This window comes from Leucopleurus acutus (assembly GCF_964270905.1).
Source record: "Leucopleurus acutus genome assembly, chromosome: 10".
NCBI lineage: Eukaryota > Metazoa > Chordata > Mammalia > Artiodactyla > Delphinidae > Leucopleurus > Leucopleurus acutus.
Genome location: NC_139153.1, coordinates 78,568,157 through 78,596,103, shown reverse-complemented (window position 1 = coordinate 78,596,103; position 27,947 = coordinate 78,568,157). Strand labels below are relative to the sequence as shown.

The 27,947-nt window shown below is 46.8% G+C and overlaps 1 protein-coding gene across 3 annotated transcripts; it reads right to left on the bottom strand.

Moving 5' to 3' along the window:
• Window positions 1-91: 91 nt before the first annotated feature.
• Window positions 92-26,992, bottom strand: TFAP2B (transcription factor AP-2 beta; the record flags this gene model as incomplete). 3 transcript variants are annotated; one of them, XM_082847349.1, is made up of 8 exons in its annotated part: window positions 92-114; window positions 2,461-2,720; window positions 5,603-5,744; window positions 7,909-8,027; window positions 9,568-9,787; window positions 17,261-17,321; window positions 22,103-22,561; window positions 26,912-26,992. In XM_082847349.1, 8 exons carry the CDS (start codon window positions 26,990-26,992, stop codon window positions 92-94), a joined length of 1,365 nt encoding a protein of 454 aa, XP_082703475.1. The 3 variants fall into 3 exon arrangements, with proteins under 3 accessions (XP_082703475.1, XP_082703473.1, XP_082703474.1); XM_082847347.1 differs by lacking the exon at window positions 92-114 and adding an exon at window positions 23,737-23,763 and having other exon boundaries at window positions 1,938-2,720; XM_082847348.1 differs by lacking the exon at window positions 92-114 and having other exon boundaries at window positions 1,938-2,720.
• Window positions 26,993-27,947: the final 955 nt, after the last annotated feature.

Here is a 27,947-nt window from a genome sequence, read left to right as displayed (position 1 = left end):
TATGTCCTCAACACGACTGGGCGCGAGTGGACCCCACGCTCTCGGGACCTGCACAGTAAGAGCAAGGCGCGTCCATCGCGTCTCTCGCACGTCACACGCGTGGGGCGCGTTGCCCTGCAAGGAAAGGAGACGATGGTTTTCAGTGCGGTTTCTCCCGGCCTTTGGCAATCAGAATACGTCTAATGCAAGCGGCCAGGCCCTCGGACAAAGGCGCAGGCTTCTGAGCTGGGAAGAGATGGAGTGTCTACACGCTCCCTGAGGTCTAGTTCCCGGCCTTTGCACTCCTGTCAACTCATCTATGGCTGAGCCCTGAACACCCAGAGGCCCCCAAAGAAGCTGACGTGGATGGGCTGGGGTCTGACATCAACCATTGCTTGGGCCCTCCTGGTGCTCCGAAACCAGCTCCCTAACTCAGCCCCCCCATTAAAATGTCAGTGCAAAACTCAGCAGGTTCCTAAATCCGACCCTCTAACCTCCCTCCTCCCCAGGCCAAGGCCCATGGGGCAGCAGACCTGAGAGTCCCCATGGGTCCTAACTGTAAATCCTGCAGAACAAACCTCTGGATCTTTCTATTCAAGGGATGCTGCAAAGGTCCTAATGCCTACTTTGTTTAAAGAGATGCGTTCATGCACACTCTATTTAGAGACCTAGGTCATCCACTCCTTCGCCCCTGGGGATTTCCCACTGCTTTAGGGATGGTGGGAACAATGGGTTTCAGATCTTATTTCAAGATAATGCTCAGGTGAAGCCCAAGAAAGGAGCAGGGCTGCCAGAAGTGAGAGATATTAAATGTATGAAACTTTATCCACTGGGAATAGTCCCAGTGTATCCAGACAGTACCATTCAAAGCTGAAATACATATCCTTTCACTTTGCATTATTTTACCATTATTGCCAAAAACAAGTGCACGTCTGGGAGGGGAAAAACGCCTCATTCATAAAGCATCTTGTAAGAAAGCAGTTGTTGCTGAAACACGGGAGCTTGCACCACGCCCCTCCCCGCGACCACTCGACCACTAGCAAAGCTGCTGCTTTCCCCACAATCACCAAAGAGCCCAAGGAAATGGAATCCGCTTTAAAGGCAAGGCAATAATGTTAAAATACTGGGCTCCAAGAACACTTACTCCTCTCCCCTAACATTCATTTAGCAGCTCCCCACTTCCCCGGAATTCTGTGTTGAGGTATCTGTTAGCAACTAGACTCAAAGCTGCTTCAATCTCTTATTGGCCACTTTCTAAATTATTCCCTTTGAGCTTCTTTAAAGAAGTGCACCTGCAGAATTCTGACACACAGGCTGTGATTAAAAAGGGATCGGAATTTTTTTTTCTCTGTACCTTATAGATTGTGTAGGAAGCCCAAGTCCTCTTTGAAGAAGCTCATAAACCATGCGGGCAAAGCTTTGGAAAACAGAAGAGAATGAAATGGTACATACCCCTCCGAAGGAATTACATACTAATCAACGTATTCATATTGTGTTTGGGTTTTACTATTGTTCTTAAAATTGGTAGATGACACATATGATAACAAATGCAAGATGCTCTGTAGGCAGATGCTGGCAAGGCTGGGAACTAGTAACGTTTCGGAAAAGAACTGATGAGGAGGCTGAATCAACTTATTGGTCTGGATTTTCCTCGGCCGGGCCGCGGGAGCCTCTCCTCGGCCAGCCGGCCCGAGAGCTGCAGCCACCGCCTGCGTCCCCGCGGGCCTCCCGCCCCGCCCGCCCTCGCCCTCCCTAATTAAGCAAACGGCCCGGAGTTGGGCCCCCTTGAGTTAAGGACACAGGGCGGGGCGGGGGCGGGGTCACCAAGGGGACCACAACAGCGCACCAGAGGGCTAACCACACGCCTTTTCATCCCGGAAGATTCCCGTGACAGCCGGAGAGAGGGAGGGCAACGTAGAAAAAGGGTGGCTGGGAGAGGGGCGAGGTGAGGTGGAAGGGCGGGGACTGCCAGAGAGTTTCCTAAAAATATATTAAAAATTTAAAAAGTTCGTGCGTCTCAGTCAACCAGCTCTCAAAGCACTGACACCGACACGGTTTCTCCGATTTTCTTCCAATAAGTTAGAGTTTTCTCACGTTTAGTCTTATGTTTATTTTCCAAAGGGAAAAAAAAATCATGGTTTTCTTTTTATTATCAGTATTACTAAGCTCGAAAGAACCGAAGTGGAAAATCCGGACGGTTGTCTCCAAGTGTATCTTGAAATAGACACTGAGAACCGATACTGTTGCTCCGTGGTACGCCTCAAGTTTTTTTTTTTTTAAGTTATTTAGCTTTGTTTTTTTTTAACTTTGATTGTATGTGTATTCTACCTAATATAATTCTTCCAAAGCCAATCCAATATTTTTAGAGCTAAAATTAAAATTTTTTTCTGTTTTCCTTTTGTATTTAAAACATTTTTCCTTTTTTTTTTTTTTAAATTTTTCATTTCCTGTGTTTCTCCTCCTTGTCGCCAGTTTTACTACCTGGGCCTTCCCCAGACGTGTGCCTGTTAGTGGTGGTGTTGTTCAAGAACATCTTGTCCATGCCTTTGAGCGCCTCGGTGAGATAGTTCTGCAGGGCCGTGAGCGCGGCGCAAATGGCGGGGGCGCCGAAGCCGTGCGTGATGAGGCTGAAGTGCGTGAGGCAGCTCTGGATCCCCGGCTCCAGGATGGGGCTGGGCCGGCTGTTTCCTATCGGCGTCCGGTCCTGAGCAAGCAGATCTGTAAATTCTTTACAAAGTTGCCTGCAAAGGGGCAGGAGAGGAACAACAACAATAAGAAAGCAAAACAACAGCAACAACAACAAAAACCACCCTCAGTGTCGTTGTCATTGACATTCTAAAGGAGACGCTCACAAGAGCCCAGGGGCGCCAGTCACGGGAGAGCCGGAGAGCGAGGCTAATGTGGGCGATTCCGCTCTGTTTCCTTTCCCAGCATTCTCCCTTCTAGAGCAGCTGGGACTGGAAGGAAAGCGGGGGTGGGGATTTTAGGCACCCCTTCCATCCCGAAGCCTGGCCTCCCCCCCCGCCCCCTGCCCGTCTTTCCCCCTTCATCCCAGGACTGCATAAACCCGGCTTTGGGAAATGTGCTTTAGGCTTTAGCGTTTGATTTGCAATCTTCAGTAACTTTTAGCTCTTACCTGACAGTTCCTCTAAAAGCCCTTTCCCCCTCCTCTCCCCTGCCTCTCCAACCTCTTGGTGATCAGACTCAAAAAGCCGGGAAGGAGTTAGGGCCCTGGGCCACAAGCCTGTCCCTGGCACAGAAGCAGATTGCTGGAGCCTTGCGTGGCCCAGGGCAAGCAACTGTTTATTCCAGGAGAGAATGCTGATTCCATTCAAAGCAGAAAGCTGTTTACCTGCAGCATGTGAGAAGGGAAGTATTCCCACCACCACCACCCCTTTTTCCCTTTCTTTTAAAGTACAGGCTACCGAAGATCTTTGTACAACAATATTGTTGTCCATATAAAAGGATTCCCACATTGTTTAAATAAAACCTAAAGGTAGATGGTTAAGACTCCAGGGAGGGTAGATTTTTATTGTTGAAGGTTTTTATTTCAAGGCACTGACAATTTAGAGGAATCTCCCAGCCTTAGAAATCCTGCATGCCTAACTATGGACTAAACTTATTTGAGAAATTTTTAATATAGGAGGTGGACAAAAGGATTTTAGCCCTGAAGGTCCAGTGGCTTGGTTCACCTTGTGGTCAGGGGTATGGCATCCCAAAGGTCATAGCCTTTCACACAAGCTGGCAGACTTCTGCCAGCCTGCCTCCACCTGGTCTCCAGGGTGGTGAGAAAAGAAAAACTACAGAACGCCAATCACAGGCCTCCCTGGGAGAGTCTGACACTTGGTGACATCTGGCCTGGCCAACAGGTGAATAGGGCAGATACCTGGAGGCCCACGTCAGTGACCCTGGGGCACCTTTTCCCAGGGGATTACTCCCAGGAGGAGAAATGGCCAAATTAGATGGGGAATACCTCCTCCCCAACCTGCAGCAGCCAGAAAAGGTGTTTGGTTTTAAGGCTGATGGGTAGAGGACACTACCAGGAATCCTCTCACCACTCGTTTCTCTGTTCGAAATGCATACATACATCCTCCCAACCAGGAAGAAACGGGTAACAGTTCTGACCTAAATAGGGCAGTTCTTAAGTCAGACATACCTCAGGATCATCTGTGGGGTTCAGATACACACATCCAGGCCTCCACCCTCACTGATTCCCACTCAGGGAGCCTGGGGCTAGGTCCACAAATAATTATCTTGAAAATGCTCCCCAGCTGATTCTGATACTCCCCCCAGGTTAAGAAGTGCTGGCCTTAAGAGAAGCCACAAGCACTCTTTAGGGAAACCACAGGGTTGTTTGTGGAATCCTGTCATCTAATTTAGCCACTTTAGTTTTATTTTTTCCCCAAAGTACCTTTACTCTTTATAAAGCACCAACAGTTCCCCTGCCACTAGCCACCAGGGCAAGGGGTAAGAGGGCGATTTACTGATAAAGATCTATTATATTGCTAGTTGGTACATCAGAGGAAAGCCTTCTAAAAAGACGGTGGGTGCCAGGTTTTGATCGTTGGAAGAGACGGTTAAAGGCTTTCCTGAAGTTTGTACTCATTACCAAAGTGCCAAAAAGGAAATGCTGAACTGAGGAGAACAAATGCTTAGAGTCAAACATTTTAAATCTTCAAAGCCCAAACCAGGGTCTGTAAGCAATTAAAGTTCTGGGACATTAATATTTTTTGACCCTGCGGAAAGGGGCAATCAAATTCCAATCACGTCTCAAAAACATCTGGACAAATTTGAGCAAATGATTTTTCAGCCTTCCATATATTTCTTTAAATTACGCTGTCAACGGAACAAACCGCGTCCTCCAGCACTAAATAAATGAGCGCCGCTGTTTGGGCCGCGCCTGCGAGAGAAACGTGCTGGCGCACGCAGCGCCGCCCACTGCAGGCCTGAGCCGGCCATAAAACACCAGCAATATGACATCGAAGCCAAAGACAGGAGTAAATCAAATAAATAGAAAACCCACTGTAAAAGTTCAAATGAGCTCTAGACCTAAATTTAGCCAGAGATTTACTATTTTCCCCTCTGGAGTTGTAGTAAATTTTACGTCTGTGGAAGATGCCAAACAGCAACGTTGGAAAGAGAGTAATTAGAGCTGCGGGTAGAGATGGGTGAACGTGGGTGACATATAGACACCCTGAGCGAGCACGCGTGGCTGTGTGGATAAGACAGGGAGATGTGGACCCCACGGAGAAAAATGCATCCAGGGATGCAGGAAAGAACTGGAACAGGGACCCAACCGGAAAAGGTCTGCCTGCCATCCCCAGGGTTGGGGATGTGAATTGTAAAAAGCCTGGATTCGGATTAATAATGCCATCCCTCTCAGAAACCAGGAAATAGAGAAAACACACAAATACGAAGCCCATAATCAACGCTGAGGGGTGGGTGCGGAGGGGGGCGGAGATGGGAGGGTTCCCTAGCCAGCCATCCGCGGGCTTTCCACCACTGAGCTGCTTCCCTGCCCCACCGAGGAAGTCTGCGCTGCCGCTCCCACCGCCTCCTCCCAAGCGAGGCGGCTCCGCAGGTTGGGAGTCTGGGATGAGGACCACGAGTCCAGGACACTCACTTGGTGGCCAGCAGCATATTCTTCCGGGAGTGCAGGTCACTGGGGTCCGTGTGCTGCCGGTTCAAATACTCAGAAACAGCTTTGGCGGGAAACTCCGTTTCGCAAATGTACCCAAAATCCCGAGCTAAGTGAACAGCCTCTCCTGAAAAGACAACCGCAGAGGAAATAATCGGCACCCAGTCCCTGACCATCCCAAGGGCAGGAGGCGTTCCCTGGTCAATTCTGTTATTATTTACAAAAGAGGCCAACTGTTAAGGGTTAATAGCAAAGATGAGACAGATGCCCAAACTAAACATGGTTCTCAGACCGTAATTGACGTTGATGGAACAAACTTTGTTCCTGCCGCTCTTTCCAGCCTCTCCCTGATCATCCTTCCAGCCAAGTCCTAGCTAGACATCCCCTGAACAGCTTCAGGTCTCCCACACCCCATGCTTTGTCTTAAGGGAAAGATGGGCAGGCATTCAGGAACCACCTTGCAATTGTCACTAGATAGACAACTGTGACAACTGTTACAACTGTCAACCTAGATAGACAGTGAGCTGGATTGTCAAGCCAGATTCCCCCTTTCTTTTTTAAAGCATCTGTTACACCTGCTTTAAATAAAATTTAAAAGTCTTCCTATCTTTTGTATCTTCCTATAATAACTAATATATACAAATATAGATCCCTGTGTGTCTATGTCCACATATATTAAAGAACATGTAAATCGTATATGGATCCGTTTCTATCCGGCAATGAAATATTTAATCTCCTTGTCAGTTTCCTGCCAGTTAGGCTTCAGGTTTCTCCTCTTCAGAGGTTTCTGCCATCATTCTCTTACTTAAGGACTTTCTACTGCACAAAGGTGACACAGCAGCTATAGAAAACCTGGACAGCTGAAAGATTCCTTAACTTATGTGGAAGCCCCTTTCGAATAAAGCATTATTGCCCTTTAAAGCACAGCCTTCAGGGTTCAAGGGAAGATCCCGACAGGAAAAAGAGATATGTTGAATTATCCCATAGCTACGTTATTTTAAGGAGCATGACTTACTTTTAATCATCATTAGCATAGTAACCAAAGACTTCAGGTACAGTGCTTACAACAGCTCATAACACTGAAAACTGCCAAATGAATATTGGCATTTCAGTGCGTTTTCCAGTTTCCTTCCTTTTCCACCTAAATCCGTCTTGGGCTGAAATTACTTTGACTGCTTTTCAAAATGAAGATTGTGATATTAGCAATGCCTTAAAGGGCAAAAAGTAAAACCCCCAGGCTAAAAGTCAACCACTAATAAATGTGGTCTAGACATTTAGTGACCGCTGTCCCTGGGGGTGAGTTTGGGCCAGGCAACTTTGCCTTAAAGATAGCAAAGTGCATTGCCTGTAAATGTGATGACTTTATGGTTGCTGCCTAAATATTCTAAGATCCCCTCCTCTAAAAACTAACTCCCCACAGGAGTGTCATAATATCACATCCATAAAAGTAGAAGAAAAAACCAAGACCTACATGTTAGACTCTAGAGAAAATTCTACAACTTCCTCCATTAGGTCCATCTGGCTCTATTTCCTATCCCTTCCACATCCCACAGATTCAAATGCAGATCCTCTTGTTCTAGACTGTGGAGAAGATCCTGTTTATTACATACCATAAATATCATCCGCAATCCCAAAATGGTGAGCAAATTAGAGTGTGTTTGTTATAAGTATGGGCCTTTAAATTCACAGCTGAAGATCATACACGACTCCCCTCCATGTTTCCTCACTCCCCACCCCATATTTTTCCTGGGTCACTGATCTTACAAAGCTGTATTTCAATAACAATAAGTCCCAGGTAATCAGCAGGAGATAGGGGCCCTGAGAGTGACATGAGTTTTAAAATAACCATTAGAGGTCATGAATGCAATAATAGTTTCATAAACCAACTGTGTTTTCTACTACTGACGACTCAGGTAAAATCTGGGAAGGAGAAGGGGTATAGAATGCATTGCTTCTTACAGAGTTACTGTTGCAGGAGTTCATACAGAGGGTGTTTCAGGCACCATGTCCTGCACCTGGCGGCAGAGACGACCCCTACACTGGCTTGGAGACTAGACCTGAGCACTCTCCAGAGCTCAGGGACCCTTGCATTGTCCCTTGGCCTCTGGACAATTCCACTCCCTCTAAGTAAAAGGACCTTTGAACTTCTCTCAAGCAATCGCTTGACATCCAACTCAAAAGGGCACAACAATTGCAATGATTTCCAGTTAATCATAAAACATGTAAAATGTCAGCCTTCAGCCGACAGTTAAGCTCCACCACTTCGTGAAATGGCCAAACGTCTTGCTTACCTTCCACCAGGGAGGTGAGTAACGTGACATTTGCTGCCTTGCGCCTGCCCGCGGGTAAATTCAAACCGATTTTTTCTAGCCTTTCTCGCAAAGATCTCCCCCCATTTTTCGATTTGGCTCTGAAATTGCAAGAATTAACATTCTGATTAACCTCAGAGTGTTCCTGAAACAAAGTTTAGACTTAGCAATCTAAAGCCCAGTGGAGCTTGAAGAGGTTTTAACTTGAGGTTAGCACTTTTTTTTTTCTTCCTTTTGGTTATTTGCTGATAGTTTGCTGAGGTTTGCTTAATTTCTGCAATACAGAGCATAAAAAAAAATTGAGTCGTTTACTGTTTTTATCTGGTGAGAAAAAAAAAAAAGATACCAGATGGGAATAATTAGGGTGTAGGTTGTCGGTCCAGAGAAGGTAGAAGTTGCACATTCACAAGCCCAGCTCTTTCCTTGTCATGGAGCCAGTGAGGTGAGCAGAAACCGGGCAAGTACAACCTTGCCAAAAAAAGGGAAAGAACTGTGTGGTCCAGAAAGGAGAAGGCTTGGCCTGAAACAGATGGGCTTTGAGAGGAAGAGGTCAAGAATTGCTATAAAATGGAATTGGGTTAAAGGGGGAAGGGCACTAATGACGATGGTAATCATAATAACACTAAAACTAGCATTAGAGAGAGTTTAGTTATGGGATAAGCACTTTATATTGATTATCTCACTTAATCGCATAGTAAGTTTCATACACCCACCATCAATGCCCAGGGGTGACTGAAAGAAACTTCCACATTGTGGGGCTCAAAGGACTCAGTTGAAAACTGAACTACAAAGTAGACCAGAGCAAAAGGACTCAAAGTGAGAAAAGTCTGTGGGTCACACCCTTACTGCTTCCCAACGACCCTCCTTTATGTGCTAAGGTCTGAGCAAAACTACAAGAAATAAACAGTTACTCTGACCTCTCTTGCTGTACTGTTCACCCAGCCACTTTTAGGAAAGAAAGGGACTTTCAACCCCCAAGATAGGCTAACTTGAAAAATTCATCTCATGCAATGTCACTTGCATATCAGGGACACTAACCAAAGGGTTCAGGCGTTAGCAGGGACTTTGGGGGAGGCGTTGAATCTTAAGATAAAAGCCACCTCCTTCCCCAGTTTCCACAAGGAGTCTATAAGATTGTCTTTCTCCAATATCGGAGAGCATATGAATGGCCCCAAGGAATAATTGTCAATACTTCTAAAGTGGTGTCATTGTTATTACTGGTGGTAGTACTGAAGAAAGGAAGTCACACAAGTCTAGAACAGAGCTTTACAAACTGCGAGGCACAACGCATTAGTGGGACTGGACCAACTTAGTCGGCTGCCAAGTGCACTTTCAAACAAAGTAGAGATCAGAGTACATTGCAGGTACGAAAGGGGTTGCTCCATGAAACTCCTGTTTTAGGTAAGTTTAGGTTGTGGGTCCCATTCAAGGTAGAGAATGCCCCGAAGGGTCCTGGGGATGGGAAGAGGGGCGCCAGGTGCCGGGCAGTGAAAGTGGAAGGTTCCCAGCCCTCAAGGTGAGCGGAAGGGCGAGGCGGAGCGTACGGAGGCGCGCGGAGCCCTTGGCGGCAGCTGCACGCACTTAGGGATCCGGTTGCTAGGCAACCGCGCAGTATCAAAAGTGGTCGATACGGGGGGTTACCTTCTGAGGACGCCGCCGAGGAGAGACGCATTGAGGCATTCGGGGGGCGACAGCCGTCTCTGAACTTCCCCCACAGTTACTTTGTATTTTGAAGTTGAACTGAGCAGAGACAAACGGCCGGGGACCGAGCAAAACACCTCACCGGTGTTGACAGACATGCCTCCCAGGAAGCCATCCTTATTCATCATCAGAGAAGTCACAGATTTGGGAGGAACCGGAACTAGAGAGGGAGAAAAAAAAAATGCCATAAAGGTGACCGGGTTTCGATCCTGGTGACCGGCCGATAGAATGTGTCGCTGAGTGCGCAGGGGCGAGGCCACAGGGCAGGAGCCAAGCGGAAAGCTGCAGGAGGAAGTGTTTGTTCCCGTGGTTCTGCGGTGCGTTCAGAGCACTGTGTACAAACAAATGCAAAAGCCATCACCCCTCTGGAAACTTACCCCATGCGTGTGGACGTGTGAGAGTCGCTTGCCACTGTCCCGCTCACTACACAAATCAAGAAAAACAAGCAACCCAGAGTTTGGATTGTGCTGTGAAACCTGGCAAGTTCGATTCCATCACGTGCTGGCTGTGTGACCTTAAACATCTCACTAAACTTCTCTGAATCTTAGTGTCCTGATCTGTCTCCTGATAATCACATTTGGTGCTGAAGCCTGAAGGTGATCACCCCTATCAATGATATAAAATAGTAATACCAATGGTCTTTATGGGAACCCTTCCCTCCTCTCCTATTGGACACAAATCTATGGTCATCACTGGCAAGGATCAGGAGGGTGGGCACCATCTGTCACCCTGCCCAAGAACAGCCAAGTAATAATACCATTAAACAGGGGAGTTGGGCCCCAAAGAGCTGCTCATTTCTCTACAGTGGATCCCATTCTTTCCAACATCCTAACAACAGATTCGTTTAGAAATGAACCCAAATGCTCCTCTCCAGCGAAAGCAATTCTGCGGTGACATGAATTTTGTTTACAAATTAATGTAAAGCACCGGCTGGTGATTGTTTGGAGCAGTTATGATTTACAACAGGTGCCCTGATCAATCAACCAATCACTCTAATTCATGTGAGCAGCGGTCTTGCCTTGCCCCAGTTGTTTCATTTCGGCAAGTAATTGATAACAAACCGCACTCAAGGTATGTTTTATGCGGAAGTTAATAAGAGCTGACAGCTGGTTGCCACTGCTACCCAGGCGCATTCAGTCTCTTCAGCCTGTATTTCTGTTTAATTGTGTTTCAGTGTCATCTGCACCTCAGGAAGAGGCGGGGCTTGATAGAACCAGAGGCTGGCAATGAGCTGGGAATGAGGAACAGTGAAAGGTCAGCCTCCCAGTTCCCTGACCGTCTCCTTCCCTTGGACTTCTACACTGCTGATGCCCATTTTTCTTCTGCAGGCTCTAGAAGCCACTGGGCAGGCAACATCCCCTCCTGGCTTGCCCTACACCTTAGCTACTTCCATTGGGATCTGAAGCCCCTCAAGCACTATTTGGTGATCACCAGTCCAGGGGATTTATGCAATGTTTCTGGCATGAAAAGGATGCTTCCATTCCCCCTCTTTAATAAAGACTCTGTCTCATTCTATAACTCTAGGAAGAGAAAGATATGCTCTTTCTACCATCTGGAGCCTAGAACCCCACACACCAAATAAGTTATATAACCTCCCTTGTCTAGAACAGACTAACCACCCTGAGGGTTCTTGAAACAGCTTATTCTCTCTACCACAGATCCTAGCACTCAGACCTCCATGATTATTTAGAGACTCCTAAAAGCCAGGTAGGTCCCAGATCTTTTATTCACTATGAATTGCATTTGGCCCTTTACAAACACCTGCAGAAAGGGCCTTCTGAGGAAAGTGGATGGGAAGACTGAAGCATTCCCTTTTTCTACTTCTTAGTAGACATTTTGGGATTTCTGGATCTGTCTACAGAGTCTGTCTCAGGGCAGATGAATGATGTTAGGTACCAGAGTGACTCTTCTGCCCTGTCACGGTGGTGGTGGGGAGTTACAGAGGGGCTTTCTTATTTCTGATTCTCCTGATCATAGTCTCATCAGTGAAGTGCTTCTCATTTGAGAGTAAACCAATGCAAATTTGAAGTGTATTAATTAAATTTGAGTAAAATACGGATTTAAGTGACTTACTTAAAAAAACAGTGATTGGGGTGGGAACACCCTGTCATTTAATTATCTTGCACAATATCCACATCTATTTTAATATGTCTTTTTTTTCACTGCAGTCCTGATTTCTATATTTCGGATTCATATTCAAGCACTATAAGCAAATAATATATAATCATGGTAACCCTGGAAAAACTTTTCCCCAAAATATAGACGGCCCTTTGTAGTTTTAACATGGTATGAAATACAGAAATAAAATGTATAAAAAAATCTCATCTTTGATATTCAGCAACATTTTAAAATGTCAATACTATTTAGAAAGAATATTTTAATGGCTTGCCCTACACCTTAGCACCAAGCTGAAAATAGTAAGTTCAGTTCCTATTTCCCGGACTGGATAACTGAGTATCTCCTGAGAACTGGAATTCTACCTGCTTTTCACAGTCCCAGGCGCCAAATCTTTTGAAAACCTAGGTCTATAGAGACATTCTATAACCTGCCCTCTAATTTCACTATTGTTAATTGCCTGATTTACCAGACAAGAGCAATTTCCTTTGGGGAATGTGTATCGCTCCCTCCCAAGGGCTGTACGTTTTTGCATATACATTATCGCCTAAACATCACCCACTCAGTCAGCTCCCCTCAGCATTCTGCTGTCTAGGGGGAGGGGGAAGAGGAGGGTGGCGTTGTTTTTTCCCCTCAAAGACCAAGACTATTAGAGCAGAGGTGCTTCAGGTTATATTTCTATTTTCTAATTTAAGTATCAATCTTGTTTGCACCCTCTACTCTCCCGTCCTCAGGTTCTAAACCTCTCTCCCACCTGGGCCTTTGCGCTGGTCCCCTAAACTAGACTTTACATATTTCTTGTCCCTGCGCTTTTCTAAGTCCATCCTACTGTTAGCATCTACCTTCCCCACCACTGTCACACATGCTTTCCTCAGCTGATTAACCCCATATTTTATCCTCTTTGTCTTTTCCCTTCTGCTTTCCTCCAGCTTATCAATAAACCCAGGGAGCAACAGGGCCCGGTTGATTTGTTAGTAATTATGAGTGCACTGCCCTGCTCACGGAACCCAGAGATGACTAAGATAGGTTTAAAGCGACAGCAGGAAATGGTAAGGAAATGGAGCATAGCAAAACTCAGCGTGAAGCTTTCAGTTCTTTACATGTTTACAATTTTCTGTGCATACATTAAAACTGAGAGGTTTTTTTTTCTTCTTCAGTTCTCAGTTGGATAGCATGGCCAACTTCTGGACGTAACACCTCCCACATTTGCTCCCCTCTCTTTAAACTTGCATTATATGGGAGGAAAAGACAGAAAGGTTTAAAAAACGATCAATATTTCATTACAAGGACTGGAGTTTTATTTAAGAGAGGAAGGAAAACTGGAGAAAATCTTATTCATTAGTGGACTCTACAGAGCCCAAGTGTTAATAAGTTAGCTCTTCATCCTTACTCTTTAAACTTAAGTATGAAATCACAGCTTTGAGATCTTTGTGTTTGACTGGAGGCAGGTCCTCTGTGGGTGTGACCTGCTGGTGGGAGAGAAGGAAGAAATGAACCCATCTAATAGATTGAAGCATAAGTCCCTCTGTAATGTACCTGGACTTAGATGTGGAAACTACACCAGGAAGCCACAAGAGGTAGAGCATTGCTTGAAATAATTACTTCTTACCAGCAGATCACCGCTTTCCTCATACTTGCATTGTTTCTCATCTACCTGTTGGCTAAATGTTATTCCACGTGTATATAAGAGCATGGGTAGAAATGTGAGCACTGAAATGCTGGAAAGAAAAATAAAAGGATTCCCACAGAGAAAGCTGGAACTTAAAAAAAAAAAGACGTCCAGTGTTGGCATCCTTTGGGGGCAAAGCCTTCAAGAGGCTGAGTTAGGTCCCATCACTTACTCGGTGTGTGGGACCTTGAGAAAATAATTTGTCTTCTCTCTGTCTCAGTTTCCACACTGGGGGGTGGGGATGGGAGTTGGAGAAGAGTGTCTAACCTTTCCAGCTTTGAAATTCTATGAACTCTGATTACTCCCTGGGTGGCTGGAAACTGAGAGTCTCTAGTTGAATAAATACCAATTGGGATCCAAGTCAGCTCTGGAAATGTGAACCTCTCCATTTGAGAGGAAACTCATACCCTTCTCAAAGGCTCCAACAGATTCTGGGAGCTTTCACCTCCTAGGCCAGAAGGAGGAATCCCAACAGAACCCCTTGTAATTGAAATTGGCAATTTCCATATCTCCCCCCACCCAGAGAAAATCCACACCAATCAAAGTGCTTATGTGGGGAAGGGGCCAGACTAACGGGGAAAAAGTGGGAGAGAACAGGAGGTTGGACTGAAACTAACCAAACAGGATATCCCCAAGACCAATGAAAATGCCCCACAGTCACAACATTTGGACCTTGGACTCCAGCCACCCTGGCCTTTCCAAGAAATCCCAGCATCTTTTCTGCTACCTAAGGTGTCAAGCCGATTGCATATTGGCCTCTAATTGCACCAAAAACTTTTTCTGAAAGCCTAGGTGAGCCTCCTTTAGGTTAGGCTGTCGGATGGTGGCAGTGATCATTTACGTGAGCTGGGCACCACCCTGTCCCCTCCCAGCCCAGATTCCTAATCTTAATGGAACTGAGAGTTAAGAATGATTTTTTAATGGCTCGTTGGATTTTTAGACTGTTAATGCACCGAATCCTTCTCATTATTACTTTATTGATTGCTCGTGGACCAGCCCCCTTCAAATCGTATTAACCACCCTCTGCCGGTTTAGATTAGGAGAGTTTAAAAAGCACCTTTCATTACTCCCCCCACTCCTACCATGGAGCTGAGACTCGCTGGCTTAATGGGAGCTCTAATGGGGCAGCTAAGAGGAGAGGGGCCCCCGTCCCTGCCGACTGCATTAATAGCTCAAAGGGGGCCAATACAGAAAATTAGCCGTAAACGAGCTCTGGAGATCTTCAAATGAAAGAGCCATTTATCACGCTGGCTACCTTCACTCCACTCGTTTGCTCTCTCTACTGGGAACAACTCATTTCCTCTTAACTAAATTACTTCAGAAATGTCAGCTAAGCCCAGATAGCAAACATAACAAGAGAGCTCACCTACAATCTATGGGGTGAAAATGGGACTGGTTAAATTTTAGGAGGGAGACCTTCCATAATTAGAGAGAGAGACACACACAGAGAGACATATATCCTGTATGTCTAAGTCTTCCGCCTCAATACATCACACAGAAGCAGAGACACCTAAACCTGGGCCAGTTGCTGCCTTTTTTATTAATAAGGTAGAATTTTTTAAATCTCTCTAAAAGCCCATTAGAAAACAAATAAAGCAACCTAGTCCCTTGCCAGTTGTTGAAATTTAGAATATTTAGTTCAGGAAACGTTCTCACCTCCTCTTTTATGAAATTAATCTCTGGGAGTCATCCCTCATAAATGTGGTGGAGGGGCAAAGACGGGAGACCAGAGGGCAGGGAAGGAGCTAATGAACCCATAACCTTATTTTAAGTGATTCACAGTGATCTAGAAAAGTAAATCAACCACTTATTCCTCTTTTGCCCATGGCTCTCTAAAGATAAAAATATATTAGTATATTTTCATCATGTAATAAAGCAAATGCTTGAAATATTAAATAATAGAATTGACCTCACACTTTATATTCATACCACACTCCCTAAATCAATAAAATGACTGGGGTGCCACTTAGATACTTTAAGATGCACATTTTTTAAAAAGATTCTGGAGGCCATAAAAAGTACTCTGAGTTTCCAGAACAGAACCAGTGACAGTCAGCATTCTCCTCTTCTTATTCCTGGAGATACCCATATACATATGTATTCACATTTCACTGACAAACATATACAAGCCCTGAAACCAAAGCATCCCACATCTAAGAATATTTTCAGCTCCATTTTGTTAGGTAAGCTAAGTTCCAAATATTTTTATTGGCCTGGCTGTTAAGAACATTTCTGATTGGTCATCAGTTGGGCATGCCCTACAGCCAGCCCCAACGCTGTTTCTAGGATACAGAACCCTGAGCTAAGGGGTTCTAGCTTTCCATGAAAAGGGACGGGAAACTAAAACAGAAAAGAAACCAAGAAAGCCAATGACGAAGCGCCTCTCCTCCTCCCCATACCCACCTCCCATCAACCAGCAATTAACCAGAAGAGAAGACCCAGGAGGAAATGGTGAAAGTGAGCTGTCAGCGCAGTTGCAAATCAAAGCACGAGCCTGAGTGTCCCAGCAAACCCAAACCCCGGCATTAAAAACCCAAACGATACTATCTAAAGAAGAGCAGGAGAGATGTTTGGAGCAACACTTAAAAGAGTTTTGCCCCAAACCCTAGTAGTCTTCTTGGGGATATTACGTTCCAAAGCCAAATGGCATCATTTCAGGGACAGCTTCCGCCTCCCACCTCCCACCTCTCAAAGCGACGTTTTCTGCTTTTGTGAGAGAAGAAAATTGAGGACACCTCACCCTGTTTGGAATCCTTCCTTCACAACCCTCCTATTCTACCGGCTTGATTCTGCATTACTTTCTGAAGCATCTTTTTCTCTTTTAATTGTTTTTGTGAATGTCCTCTGGCTCAAAGGAATCAGAAGTGACTGCAGCTAGGGATTGTTGACACCAAACAGAAGGACAGGCCTTGTCCAGCATCGATAAGAAAGAGTTACAGTAGTTAAAATTGTAGCTCCAAATACCAGTTCTTGTGATAATTAAAGATTGCACTGTTTACACATTCAAACTCCTAAATTTGTGGCATGTGAGTGACATTGGGGCCTTTCGGCAGGCAGCCATTCTAATCGCCAGGCATTCTCTCAGTGACTGTCAGAGAAGAGGGGGGAAAAATTAAGCAGCTGCAATACGCCCGAAATGAGTTATTGTAATTACATTTAATTAGTTTAATTAGTTAATTATTTTGCTTACAGCTGTACAAGAGACTGCAAACATTTGTTAATATCACATGCCCTTTAACAGTATGGGGTGATTCCACAGTCACACTAAATCATGAATGCATATGTAGGAAGATTGAGAAATGTGCAGAGCCCGGCTCAGCTTCTCAGGAACAGCATATTTAGCAACACATTTGGCACAATTTTTAAAAATCTGAAGAAACAACTCATAAAACACAGAGAACTAGGAACAAAATTACCACCCCAAAAATCAAATACAAAGGCCAAGAGAGAAGGAGCTACCCCTAATGGCATAGGGTTTTTAGCTCAACAAACTCCAGTTATCAATGAAATAATTATAGCATATTTTTGAAAGCAGTGTCTCCCAGCCAGTTCCATACGTGATGGTAGTTCAATTATTTACAATGTATCCAGAATTGCTAGCGAAGGTACTGTGAGAAAAATGGCAATAGTTTCTATTCCTCTGTCTCTCTCATCCGGGTTTCTCCCTGCGGTCCCCCACCCCCATTCCTTCTTCCCAACAGGCATTTTCATCCAGATAGTCGCTGTGCTATGATTGTGAACAAACATTTGTGTCTTATAAAATAATGAAATCCTTCAAAGTGAAAACTCATCATAAAGACATGAACGCAGAGGAAACTTTTCTTACTTTGCGGGGGGAAGAATCCATACCTTTTTTTATGACAGACTGGTCCAATAGATTCATGCCGCTGTTATTGGCATCTTCAACTGACTGTGAATATAAAAACATCACTATTCAAATCGACTGGATATTAAAGAATCACACTCATAAATCATGTCATTCCAAACTGGAGTTGCTGTTATTTCCATTTATATTAATTCACAAAGGGAGGTTTTATTATTATCATTATTACCTCCAAATGGACACAGAAATGAAATACACCCAAATTATAAATTCTTCCAATGGAAGAAGAGGAAAAAGGAAACTGTGAGAGACATCTGGGATGCAGGATTGGTTTAGTTATTACGTTAAACATAGATATTACATAGACACATAAACTTTTATATTATTTGCTCTTATGAGTTGTGAAAATCTAGCAGCACTGAAAGATTTTCACCAATATTAGTCAGAGCAGTTTCTGTTTTCTATGCTATCCCAGTGCATTTAACCCCAGAGTCATTTTACAAATACATAATAGTTTACGTTATAGGATTTTAATTAAAGTCTGAGCAATTTGGAATGGAATGCGAACAGCAACACATAGGAACACGTCTGCAGGCTGTCAGGACCGCACACCCACTGCAGTTCACACACATCCCTGTGCTGGGTGAGCTTCCTGCCGCAGGACAATCGCTTGGGGGGACCTGCACAATCTGCTCCCCTCCCAACCCTGCCACCTCTGCTACCCAGCAAGAAGCACACCTGTTAGAAAGGCAGTAACTACAGACACACCAACACACACACACACACACACACACACACACACACACACGGAGGATCTCCCAGTCAGCACCTGGGTAATGGCAAAGAACATTCACCTTCCTTGCCATTTTCATCCCAGAGAAGGAAAGTTTCGACCCTAGTTGTTGGCTGCATTTCAGAGGGGAAATAGCTGTTAGAATGATATTCTTACTGTCAGGATGCACCAGAACAGGGCATCCCAGGGCATCCAAAGGCAGTGGATTCCCTCCCCCTACTCCCAAGAGAAAATCAATGCTAGGCCTTTCTGCCACGTACAGCTGCTTTCCTTGATCCTTAGACACCTGCGTTTGGACTAATCTGTCACCCACTCTACAGAGGAGTAAAAAGCAAAGGGCTTGTAAGGGGGGTTGTGTTTAGACAGCACTTCCCACCCACTTAAGCTGCGTCCCCAGACAGGGCGTGTGTTCATCACAAGGAAGAGACTGTGTACCCCAAACAAGCAGCACATTAGAAACGAGACAATCTAATCATGGAGGGGTCATGTTCATTTGTTTCTTTTCGTTTTTCGTAGCCACTCTTCTGTTCTCAGAAAGATGGGGGAAATTGTTATTCTCCGTAAGGACCATTTTCCATATCGCAACATGCCATCTCCAACTTAAGAAATAGTACAAAGCTTTAAAAAAAAGAAAAATGCTTCATGTAACTTGTTCGGAACTCCCAGCAGACCCCACCATGCACACGGGCGCGCACACACACGATTCACGCCTTTTGTGCTCACGTGTCTACAGTGGCGACGTGTCCACGCAGAACAGAAATATTCGCCTGTGTCTGTGGGTGGGCAGATCCGCGATCTCACAGGCCCCGGACCGTGAGCGCCCACACCTCACCCTCACGTCGGTACGTAAATATGTATATACGCCTCATCAGCGACGTGGGGTAGTTGTGGTAGTTAATGAGAAGGCTCTTGTCTGATTTTCTATCTAATTACGGACGCCTGCTGGGTTTTTGTACAGGATATTCACGCAGCATGCTGGCGCTTAATCGTCACAGGGAGGATCGTAAAGATTTAATTAGGACTGCGTGCGGAAGCTCAGAAAAACGACTCCGACTCGTAATTACTAGACTTCTTTAGTTAAAAGTGATACCAGGGGTTGCTTTAAGACACTAGGGTGTGTTTGAGTGTGTGTGTGTGTGTGTGTGTGTGTGTGTGTGTAAGGGCTTTGACTTAACATCCTTATATGTTTACACTCTTAGGTAGTAAAGGTGATGAGAGGTTAGGGAGCAAAGATCGGAAGAAGGAAAGAGGTGTTCACAGCAACTAAACAAGCTCCAAACTAGCTGTCACCTCACGCTCTCTTTCTTTCTGATGTTGTTTTTCTGACTTTTAAACACAGCCGCCCCTCCCCACGTGCGCGCTCACACACACACACACACACACACACACACACACACACAATGGGTAGAATGTAGCATACCCAGAACCCAAGCAGCGATCTGCTGGCTTAATAGCCCCTGTGAGTAAATTGAAATAGAAATTGACAGGGTTTTATAGTTTCATTTAAAAAATTATTAGAAGCATTTGGTTAATTAGCTCTCCTCATTTGCTTCTCTCACGGTCGGGGCGGTGGCCCCGCGCGTGTGTCTGGGTCACACAACATCTCCCCCCAGCCCTAGGCCAGGTGAGCACCGCTGGGTGTGAGGGCCCCCGGCCTGGCAGCGCCCTGGGATCTGCCTGATCCGCGGCTGGATTGGGGAGGAGGATCCGGCACACACAACAGGCCCTTGAGATGGAACGAGTGACTGGGGTCCAGGCTGAGGCACCCCTGGTCCCTTTTACAGACAGGTGGGGCGCAGCCCACGCATCCCGTAGCTGCAGGAAACGCGAAACGCCGAAACCGCCATCAGCTCCTGCAACTTCAGCCGCCGTCCCCCACCGCGTTCCAGATTCCTAAGTCAGAAGTGGATCCTCCGGGACTGGACGGAGGAGGCAGAGCCTCTGGATTCGAGGGTCTGGTCCTAGGTCCATCTCTTCCCCTGTCTTTCTTTGTCACCTGCCCCGTGTCACGTCAACAACACCCCGGCCTCAGGACGCCTGTCATCACGGCGGAGACAGAGATCGCCCCAGCCCCTGTAGTTCCCCTCCTGGGACGGGCGCAGAGTGTATCACCCGCGACCCCTTGCAGTGAGGGTCGACCCGAGAAAGTCCCGCGGGCCTCCCCACCTCGCCAGGCAACCTGCTGGGATGCATCTGGGGAGGAACGGGGAGAGGTGGGGTGGGCGGGGAGCAGCGAGGGCCCTGGGCCTGCGCCGTCTCTGCTCTGGGCTCTGTCCACCTCCCGGGTCTAAGCTCCGGCCACAACTCGGACAAGGGTGCTCTCCCAAATGCACACCGACCTGGCCCTGTTTTTCTCTGGTCCCTTGCATTTGACCAAACACTCCAAACCTCTCACAATTCTCTCTTTCAAAAAACAAAAAACTAAAACCAAAGAAATCTGTTCCCTCTTTGGGCGCAATCCTTGGGTTCCGTCGCCTAAACCACTAGGCCTGCCGAGTGTGGTGACACGGCCAGTGCAGCATTGCCAACAGCAATGCTGATGAGTTGATCCACTTTCATTATCTAGCACTTTGAACCGTACCCAGAAAGGTTAATTTAAAAACTTTTCCCCCCAGACATATATTACCCCAATGCATTAAAAAAAAACACGATTAAATATTTCCTTTCTCATATGATATTCTGAAATGAGCATTATCTCCAGACAGGGACAGTTAAGCTCGGCTAAATCAACAAAACTACCATTCTTATGACTATGGGTAAATCCAGCCACAACTCAGGTGATTCTGTCATTTTTGGAAATATTAAATAACTGAATTTCCTTTAAAGCAGTAAGCCATCATAGACTACACACAGACAGCATTTAATTCTGTCCCCACATTTTAACTGTTCAAAATACATTTTCTTCAGCAAGGTAAAGAGGAAGGACTCATGCACCCTTTCCCTTTCCCATATTGTTTTCCTTTTCTTCAGAGGTATGTCCATAATGATGCATAATATATACAACCATGCCAATGAGACCGAAGGATCCATTGAATACCTTTCAACCATATTTATCTTTTCTGGAGACTATTTAAATTAGGGAGGAAAAGGAGACCTGCTCAGAATCACCCAGAGAGTTTTTATAAATCATTTCTTTGATGTTTCTTTGTTTAGTTTAACCAAGTATTCTCCACCAAATCAGGCTCCATTGTGTAGATTGAAGATGGGATAGTGAGTGGGTGGGGGAGTGTTTGGAGCCTTTTAAGAAACAAACATATGATGTCTCTTCAACTGGGGTGGTGACACTGGGGAGAGGGTATTAGTGGACAGGAGGACTGGAGAGGGATGTGGAGAACATTGCTCCACAGTCGTTTAATGGTCCAAAGGGGGAAAAGAATCTCCAAAATCATATGTGTCCTCATGAATTCCCAAACAGAATTATGACTTTCTGGGTCTCTCCTCACAAGTCTTCAATTTCTCAGATAACGACCCTGGAACTCAGTTATCTTGGAAAAGGGTTCAACAGCTCATGGGACATTCAAAGTAAGACCTGGCTTGGACAAAATAGCACATGTTTTTCTTCCACTGTGCATTGTCATGCTTAACAACGTCTCTGCAAATCCAGCAAGAACCTCTGTAGAGGTCCCTGCACCTCCATGCTGTAGCTTCAGGCAGTCAGGACTCCACCTGCCATGTCAGGGGGCCCAGGCCCACTACTGGGCATGCAGAGCGGGTGGGTTGGGGAGGGCACCCAGCTTGCTCACACGAAGCGCAAGAGAACAGGAAGCAGTCACCCAGCTAAGGCAAAAACATCTAGCCTTGATTCTGATGATCCTAAACTAGCCAAACACACATATATTTTTCTTCTTCATTCTTTCATTTCTAGTGCTTCTGGCTTTCATCATCAGACCTCCAGAAATCGCCACTAGAGAGCCATACACGTATACACACAGTTACGTACGTGGTGTCCAGCTGGTGCTGTTCTAAAGATGAAAACTACCTCCCCCAAAGGAGACACAGCTGTCCCTCCCCGCCTGTACCCCCCACCCGGGGCATTTGTTATTTGTTTACTGTGTGTTTGTTTGTGTGCCGTTACCTGGACATCTTCCATCCCGGGGTGGCCGAGACCGTGCAGCGAGAGGCTGTCACCCATGCCCGCGTCCAGGCCGTGGTGTGCTGAGTGCAGGAGCACGTCCGGCCGGCGGACCGAGTGGTAGTCCCTCCGGGGGTCGAGGCCCGAGAGCTGGGGCAGGGCGGCCCGAGGCTGGGGCAGGAGAGAGCCGGCTTCTGAACCCACTTCTTGCCGCTGTCGTTGCCCCCAGGGGTGCTGCTGGGGCTGGTGCAGGGGGTTCAGGGAGTAGGGGTCGTTGACGTGGGAATAGGGGTCCTGGCTCTGGTGGTAGGGGAGCGGCTGGTAAGGGGGCGGGAAGTAGGGTGGCTGGAAATCGGACGACGGCGTGTGGGACAGCGGCGGAGCGCTGGAGTAAGGTCCTTGGGACACCGAGCCCAGCTGGGAGAGCCGTGAGCTGTGACTCGGGACGCCATCGTGCCGGTCCTGGGAGCGGAGAGGAGAAAGAGAGAGAGAGAGAAGGGGAGGAAAAAATACAATCGACAAATGGAGAAGCCCACCTACGGCATCTTCTTCTTCCCGAGACAGGGGACGCAAGAGTCTGAAACTTAGACCCCCAAGCTGACTCAGAGGGTACATGATTTCAGCAATTCCAAATGCGAGGCTTTGGGGGAAAAGGGGTAGAATCACCCACTTAACCAACATCTAAGCCCTCTGTTGGGGTGCAAAGCCGGCAAAAGGGGTGAGGGTAAAGTAACAGTGTGTATGGGGGGAGATTCTCAATTCCCTAATGAAAAATACAGGAGTCTGACATAGGGTATTTGCTTTTCTGGGTGTTTTAAACTATTTTTTCCTAACGCTTCCAGAGGCCCAAAGCATGACAAATAAAACTTCATACTATTGGCTTTGTTGTTACTCTTCCTAACCCAGCCGGCTGACCAGGAGCTCCCCACACGACTTGGTCGTTCCAGGAGACCCAGGAATCTGCCTGATCTGAGTTTCCAGTCCCCCCTCCCTCCCCAAGAGGAATTAAATAATTTATGTAGTGTTTGATTGAAATGGATCTCATTCAAAATCATATCCTGAGTCCCTGTTAAAGTTGAACTGTGGTTCACAGGAGTTTTTCTAAGGTTGCTTTTCTAAATATATCTATTGCTGTCCTACTCCAGGGAGTGAAGATGAAGGACCTGGGGTTGGGAGGGGGTGGGAAAGAACAAATAAAGGCCCAGACAACTTAGCGCTGGTCCTGAGTGTTAAACTCAGTGAAAAGGGAGGGGGGAGGTGTGTGTGTGTATGTGTGTGTGTGTGTGTGTGTGTGTGTGTGTGTGTGTGAGTTTCTCCCTCTCCTCTGTGGAAATGCCATGGTAAAGTCCCCATGGTTCTTTTTGGAGAAATAATCACCTAAATTTCCAAACTGCAATGGCAAAAAGTTTTTCTGTTCGGCCTCCCCCCTCTCCCCAGTTGACTCATGGAGCTCAGACGAACACACAATGCAGAGAAGCAGCTGCAGCCTCGTCCAATTATGGTGCTAAATTACCAAGCCAAAGGCGCTCGAAGGAAGACAGAGACGAGAGAGTGAGACGCACACACAGGAGACAGAGACAGAGAGACAGTAAGAGGAGGGAGCATGCAATTCTGGTACAACGTGAATCCGGACTCACCATGGACGAATAGGTGTGCACTAACATCTGGAAAAAAAAGCCTGGTTACTGCCCAAAATCAAACAATGATTTTAAAAAAAAAATCAAGGAGTCCAGCAGAGAAACGAGCTGGACACAGGAGCCGAGCTTGAGGTGTTTCCAGGACAAGCCATCAAAAAAAAAAAAAAAAAATTTACCCCCCCACCAAACGAGATTGGCGTCGCCTGTCACACACACACAGAGCTGTTCATCGGTCTCTTGCTGTTTTTTTGGCTTTTTTCTTCTGCGGTTCTTCGGGGCTCCAGAAGCAGTCCTCTTCCGCCCGAAGCTGGGCTCAGACTGCTCGGCCGCCCCTTCCTCCCTCCGCTTGCCTACACCTCCTCATAATAATTGATATTCATGACTATTAATATTACACGAGTACTTTAAAGGGAGAATGGAGGACAAATGGAGCGTGAAGCAGCAGCGGACGCAGAGCTCCCTACTATTGTAAATGACGTTCATTCAGTGGAGAATTACTAGATGTAATCAGACGAGGGGGCTGGCGAAGGCAGACCGGGGAAAAAGTTTAGCAGGAAAGAGGCAGAACTTCAATTAACTGAGCCGGGGACGCGCGTAAAGCAGCCCCTGCTCCCCTGGACCAGGCGGTGAGGGAGAGAGCATCGCTGGGGGCTTGTGCAGAACGTAGGTGTCCTGGTTCCTGGAGAGGGACTTTCCTACTGGGAAGAATGGATCGCCCTAGGTGCTTCCTGTGCAGATTAAAAAACAAAATAAAAAGGCGTTGCCTCCTCCTTTGGAGGGGAGAGCAAAGTAAACCGGTGGGCCCTGTTGTTTACAGTGACGTTTGCAGACTTTCACGCATACTGGAGATTATGCTTATTTATTAAAGGATAGGGGCGAGATGGGGGCTTTCCATCCCTCGTGCAGCCTTTCCCTCTTTAGTGCTCCTGCAGTCTGTGATTTTTTTTTTACTTCAATTTAAAATATATGCAATCAATCTTCAAGTACACTAAACTTATCCTTTCCAGGCAAAGCCAGGGGCAACAGAAAACCTTTTTGGATGTTTCAGGAACCCGTTCAACTGGCCTAACTGCCATTTCTGTTAAAGTTCAACCTTCCTCCCGACTTAAATAGGCTCCTTCCACCGGGCTGCGGGTTCTCCTATATTTTTTGAGCAGAAAAATTAGGCAGATAGGAATACCTGCAGTATTTTCTCCCTCCCTCTCTCTCTCTCTCTCTCTCTCTCTCTCTCTCTCTCTCTCTCTCTCTCTCTCTGTGTGTGTGTGTGTGTGTCTCTTCTCTCTCCCTCCCCCTTTATTCTGCCCTCTTTCCCTCTTCCACTCCACCCCTCCCTCTTCCTCCCTCCCTCCTTCCCTGCTTTCTTCTCTCCCTCCCTCCTTTCCCATTTAGCCAGTCTACCTTCCAGACTCTTAGAACGAGTTTTATCCTGCTTACTTTTCGGAACCCAGTGAAGTCCCTCTCTGTATACCCTGAGCTATTTACACCGTGGCCCCTTCCCCGCCCGTGCCAAGCCCACTTCGGGCGCTCACATTCTTTAGGACAGTTCGAGCTCCTTCGACTAGAGCATTATCCCGCCTGTTAAAGAAGGAAGAGGAGGCCGAACAGAAACAAACCCCACCAGGCGGAGGCGCGGCTCTTCGTTACAGTCAATACACAACCACAAAGAGGAAAGGAAAGCCCCAATCATCATTCCGCAGAAAGACGAATCTCCTCTCTCTCTCTCTCTCTCTCTCTCTCCCACACATACACCCACACCCACGCACAGACACTCACACACACCCCAAAATCAGGATTCGGGGCTGGGCAGAGCTGGGAGGCTCCAGGCGCGGGCGCCGGGCGCTGCTTGCGAAACGCAACCGGGCAGCGGCGGGGCGCGCGCGGGCTCCGCGGAGCCGCAGTCTGGGTCGCGGGGCTGGGCCGGCGGCGTCGGGAGGAGCCCGTTTCTAGCGTCCGCAAGGCGGCTCCCCGCCCGGCTTTCAGGAGTCGTCCCGGAGCCGGCGGGATGGCGTGTCCCCCGCGGGCTGGGGATCCTCTTTGCGTCCCATCGCGACCGCCTCGTCCGACCGAGCGCTTCCCGCGTCGATCGCCCGAGACTTGGCTTCTCGTCCTCCCTCCCCTCTCCGACTTCCCCTCCTTCCGACCTCCGACTACTGCCCGCTCGCCAGCTTCTACCTTCCCCGTCCCTTACTCCTCTGCCCCTTTCTCTTCGCCTTCCGCCAAGTTTTTCTTTCCCGCTTCCCTCCCTCGACGTCTCCTCGGAATCTTCGCTTCCCCGCTTCCCCTCACGCCTAATTCGGGGACTCCCAGGCTGGTGAGCTCGGAGCGAAGTTCCGCGGTCCTGGGCCGCCGTCCCCTCTCCGCCCGGCAGCCCCGCCGCCCCGCCGCTCCGTCGGCGCCCGAGACCCGAGCGCACGGCCGGGGCGCCCCGCCCGCGGGGAGGCAGGCTCCCGCCTGGCTTCGGGCAGCATCTCCACCCGAGTCTCCCTGGCCTCAGCGGTAAAGAATGGTGCGCACTCAACCCGGGCAGAAATTTTCGTTAAAAATGCCAAGACATGGGGTGGTTTGGACGCCCCGACTCTCAAAGAAGCAAAACACGAGAAAAAAAGAAAATTAAAAAATTGTCTGCTACGGCTCCTTGGCTTGTGCTGTCTCTGCATCCATCTATCCATCTGTCCGTCTATCCGTCGACCTCCCTCCTTCTATATTTTCGTCCTCTACTGGGATCCGTTGGTTATCGATTTCAAAAATGTTATTGAAAACAAAAATTAAAAGCTCGAATCTGTTACGAAGTAGTCTTGAAAACCTAATTCTCTCCCACACTCAAAACGTGGAGAGCCTCTGCCTTTATCAGTCTCTATTTTCTCTGCCCACATTCACTAGCACCACTGTTCCCCATCAGATCCTAAGGGGGGGGGGGCGACGAAGAAAGAAAAATAAAATAACAAAAAAAAAAGAGAAATCCCCTAAGTTAAAGTAGTCAGATTTCCATCTTAAAGTCCTTTTTCAGAATAGCGAAGTTTCCCCAAGCCAGCTTTTCCAAAAGTTGGAGAAAGCTGAGAAAACCGACCGGAAACCTACGAGCAAAAGCTTAAAAATATAGATGAGTTGGGGGTGTCAAGAAGCTCAAATTCTCTATCTGCAAAGCTCTAAGATGCAACCGGGGGTGTCGGCTCACCTCATAGATATCTTCGTACTTGACATTCTCCACGAGCTTCCAGAGCATGATGGCAGCCGGGTCTCTAGGAGGTGAGTGCATTCATGTGAGGAGCAGATGTCTGGCTTCTCAGGACTCCGCTGTCTGTAATGATCCATCTATAATTGGAAATGGGGGATACACACCAAATCCGACGCTCCTCTCCCATCGCAACTTATATCTGTTGTCTCAAACAATAGGCTGGAGAAGTAAGCCTCAGCTGAGAGAAAAACATTATTACACACACAGGAGTTAGATGCAACCCACGGACATATATATTATAAAAATCATAAACACGCATTTATACCCAGACACCCACATTTAGTTATATAAGCACCCCTGGGTCACACAGAGCCTACAGACTCTGAACATGCATTTAAAGGAGAGAGATTCGGTCAGTGTGATTAATATAAATATAGACATTTAAAAACCTCTATATTGAAAATGATGAATCACTGTAGCCACTGACTAAAGTCTTTATGGTTCATAAGGAGAAACCAGGGTGCCAACAGTCCCCCATTTTCTATGTAGATTTTTAAAGGGGGACCATTACTGAGATTTTTAAACACAAAAGCTCCTCTTCTTGTTTGTTCAGCAGGAGGGTTTTGAAAGCTGGATTTGGGGATTTTAAGGGTGATCTCTCTGTGTTGATGGCTACACAACTTTTTCTTTTTTTTTCACTGTACCTTAGTCACTGTAGAACAAAAAACCCGGCTCACCACAGTGACCATTTCTCATATTTTCCGGTCATTCTGCCCAACAAATTTGAAACCTTAAATACTGTATGAAGCACCTCAGTCTGTACTGCTTATCGTTTAAGGGTTGTTTGTCTGTATTTTCAATGGATTTCATGTGCCATTCTTTTCTTGGCTGAAGTCTCCATTTTATGAAGGTTTTTTTCTTTTCTTTCTTTTTTCAGATGTAGGGAGCAACATACATGCACAATAACACAATATTAATTTCAAGCCTTCTTTGCAGAGACATGGGACATTTTATATCTGCATCTGCTGTCTATAAC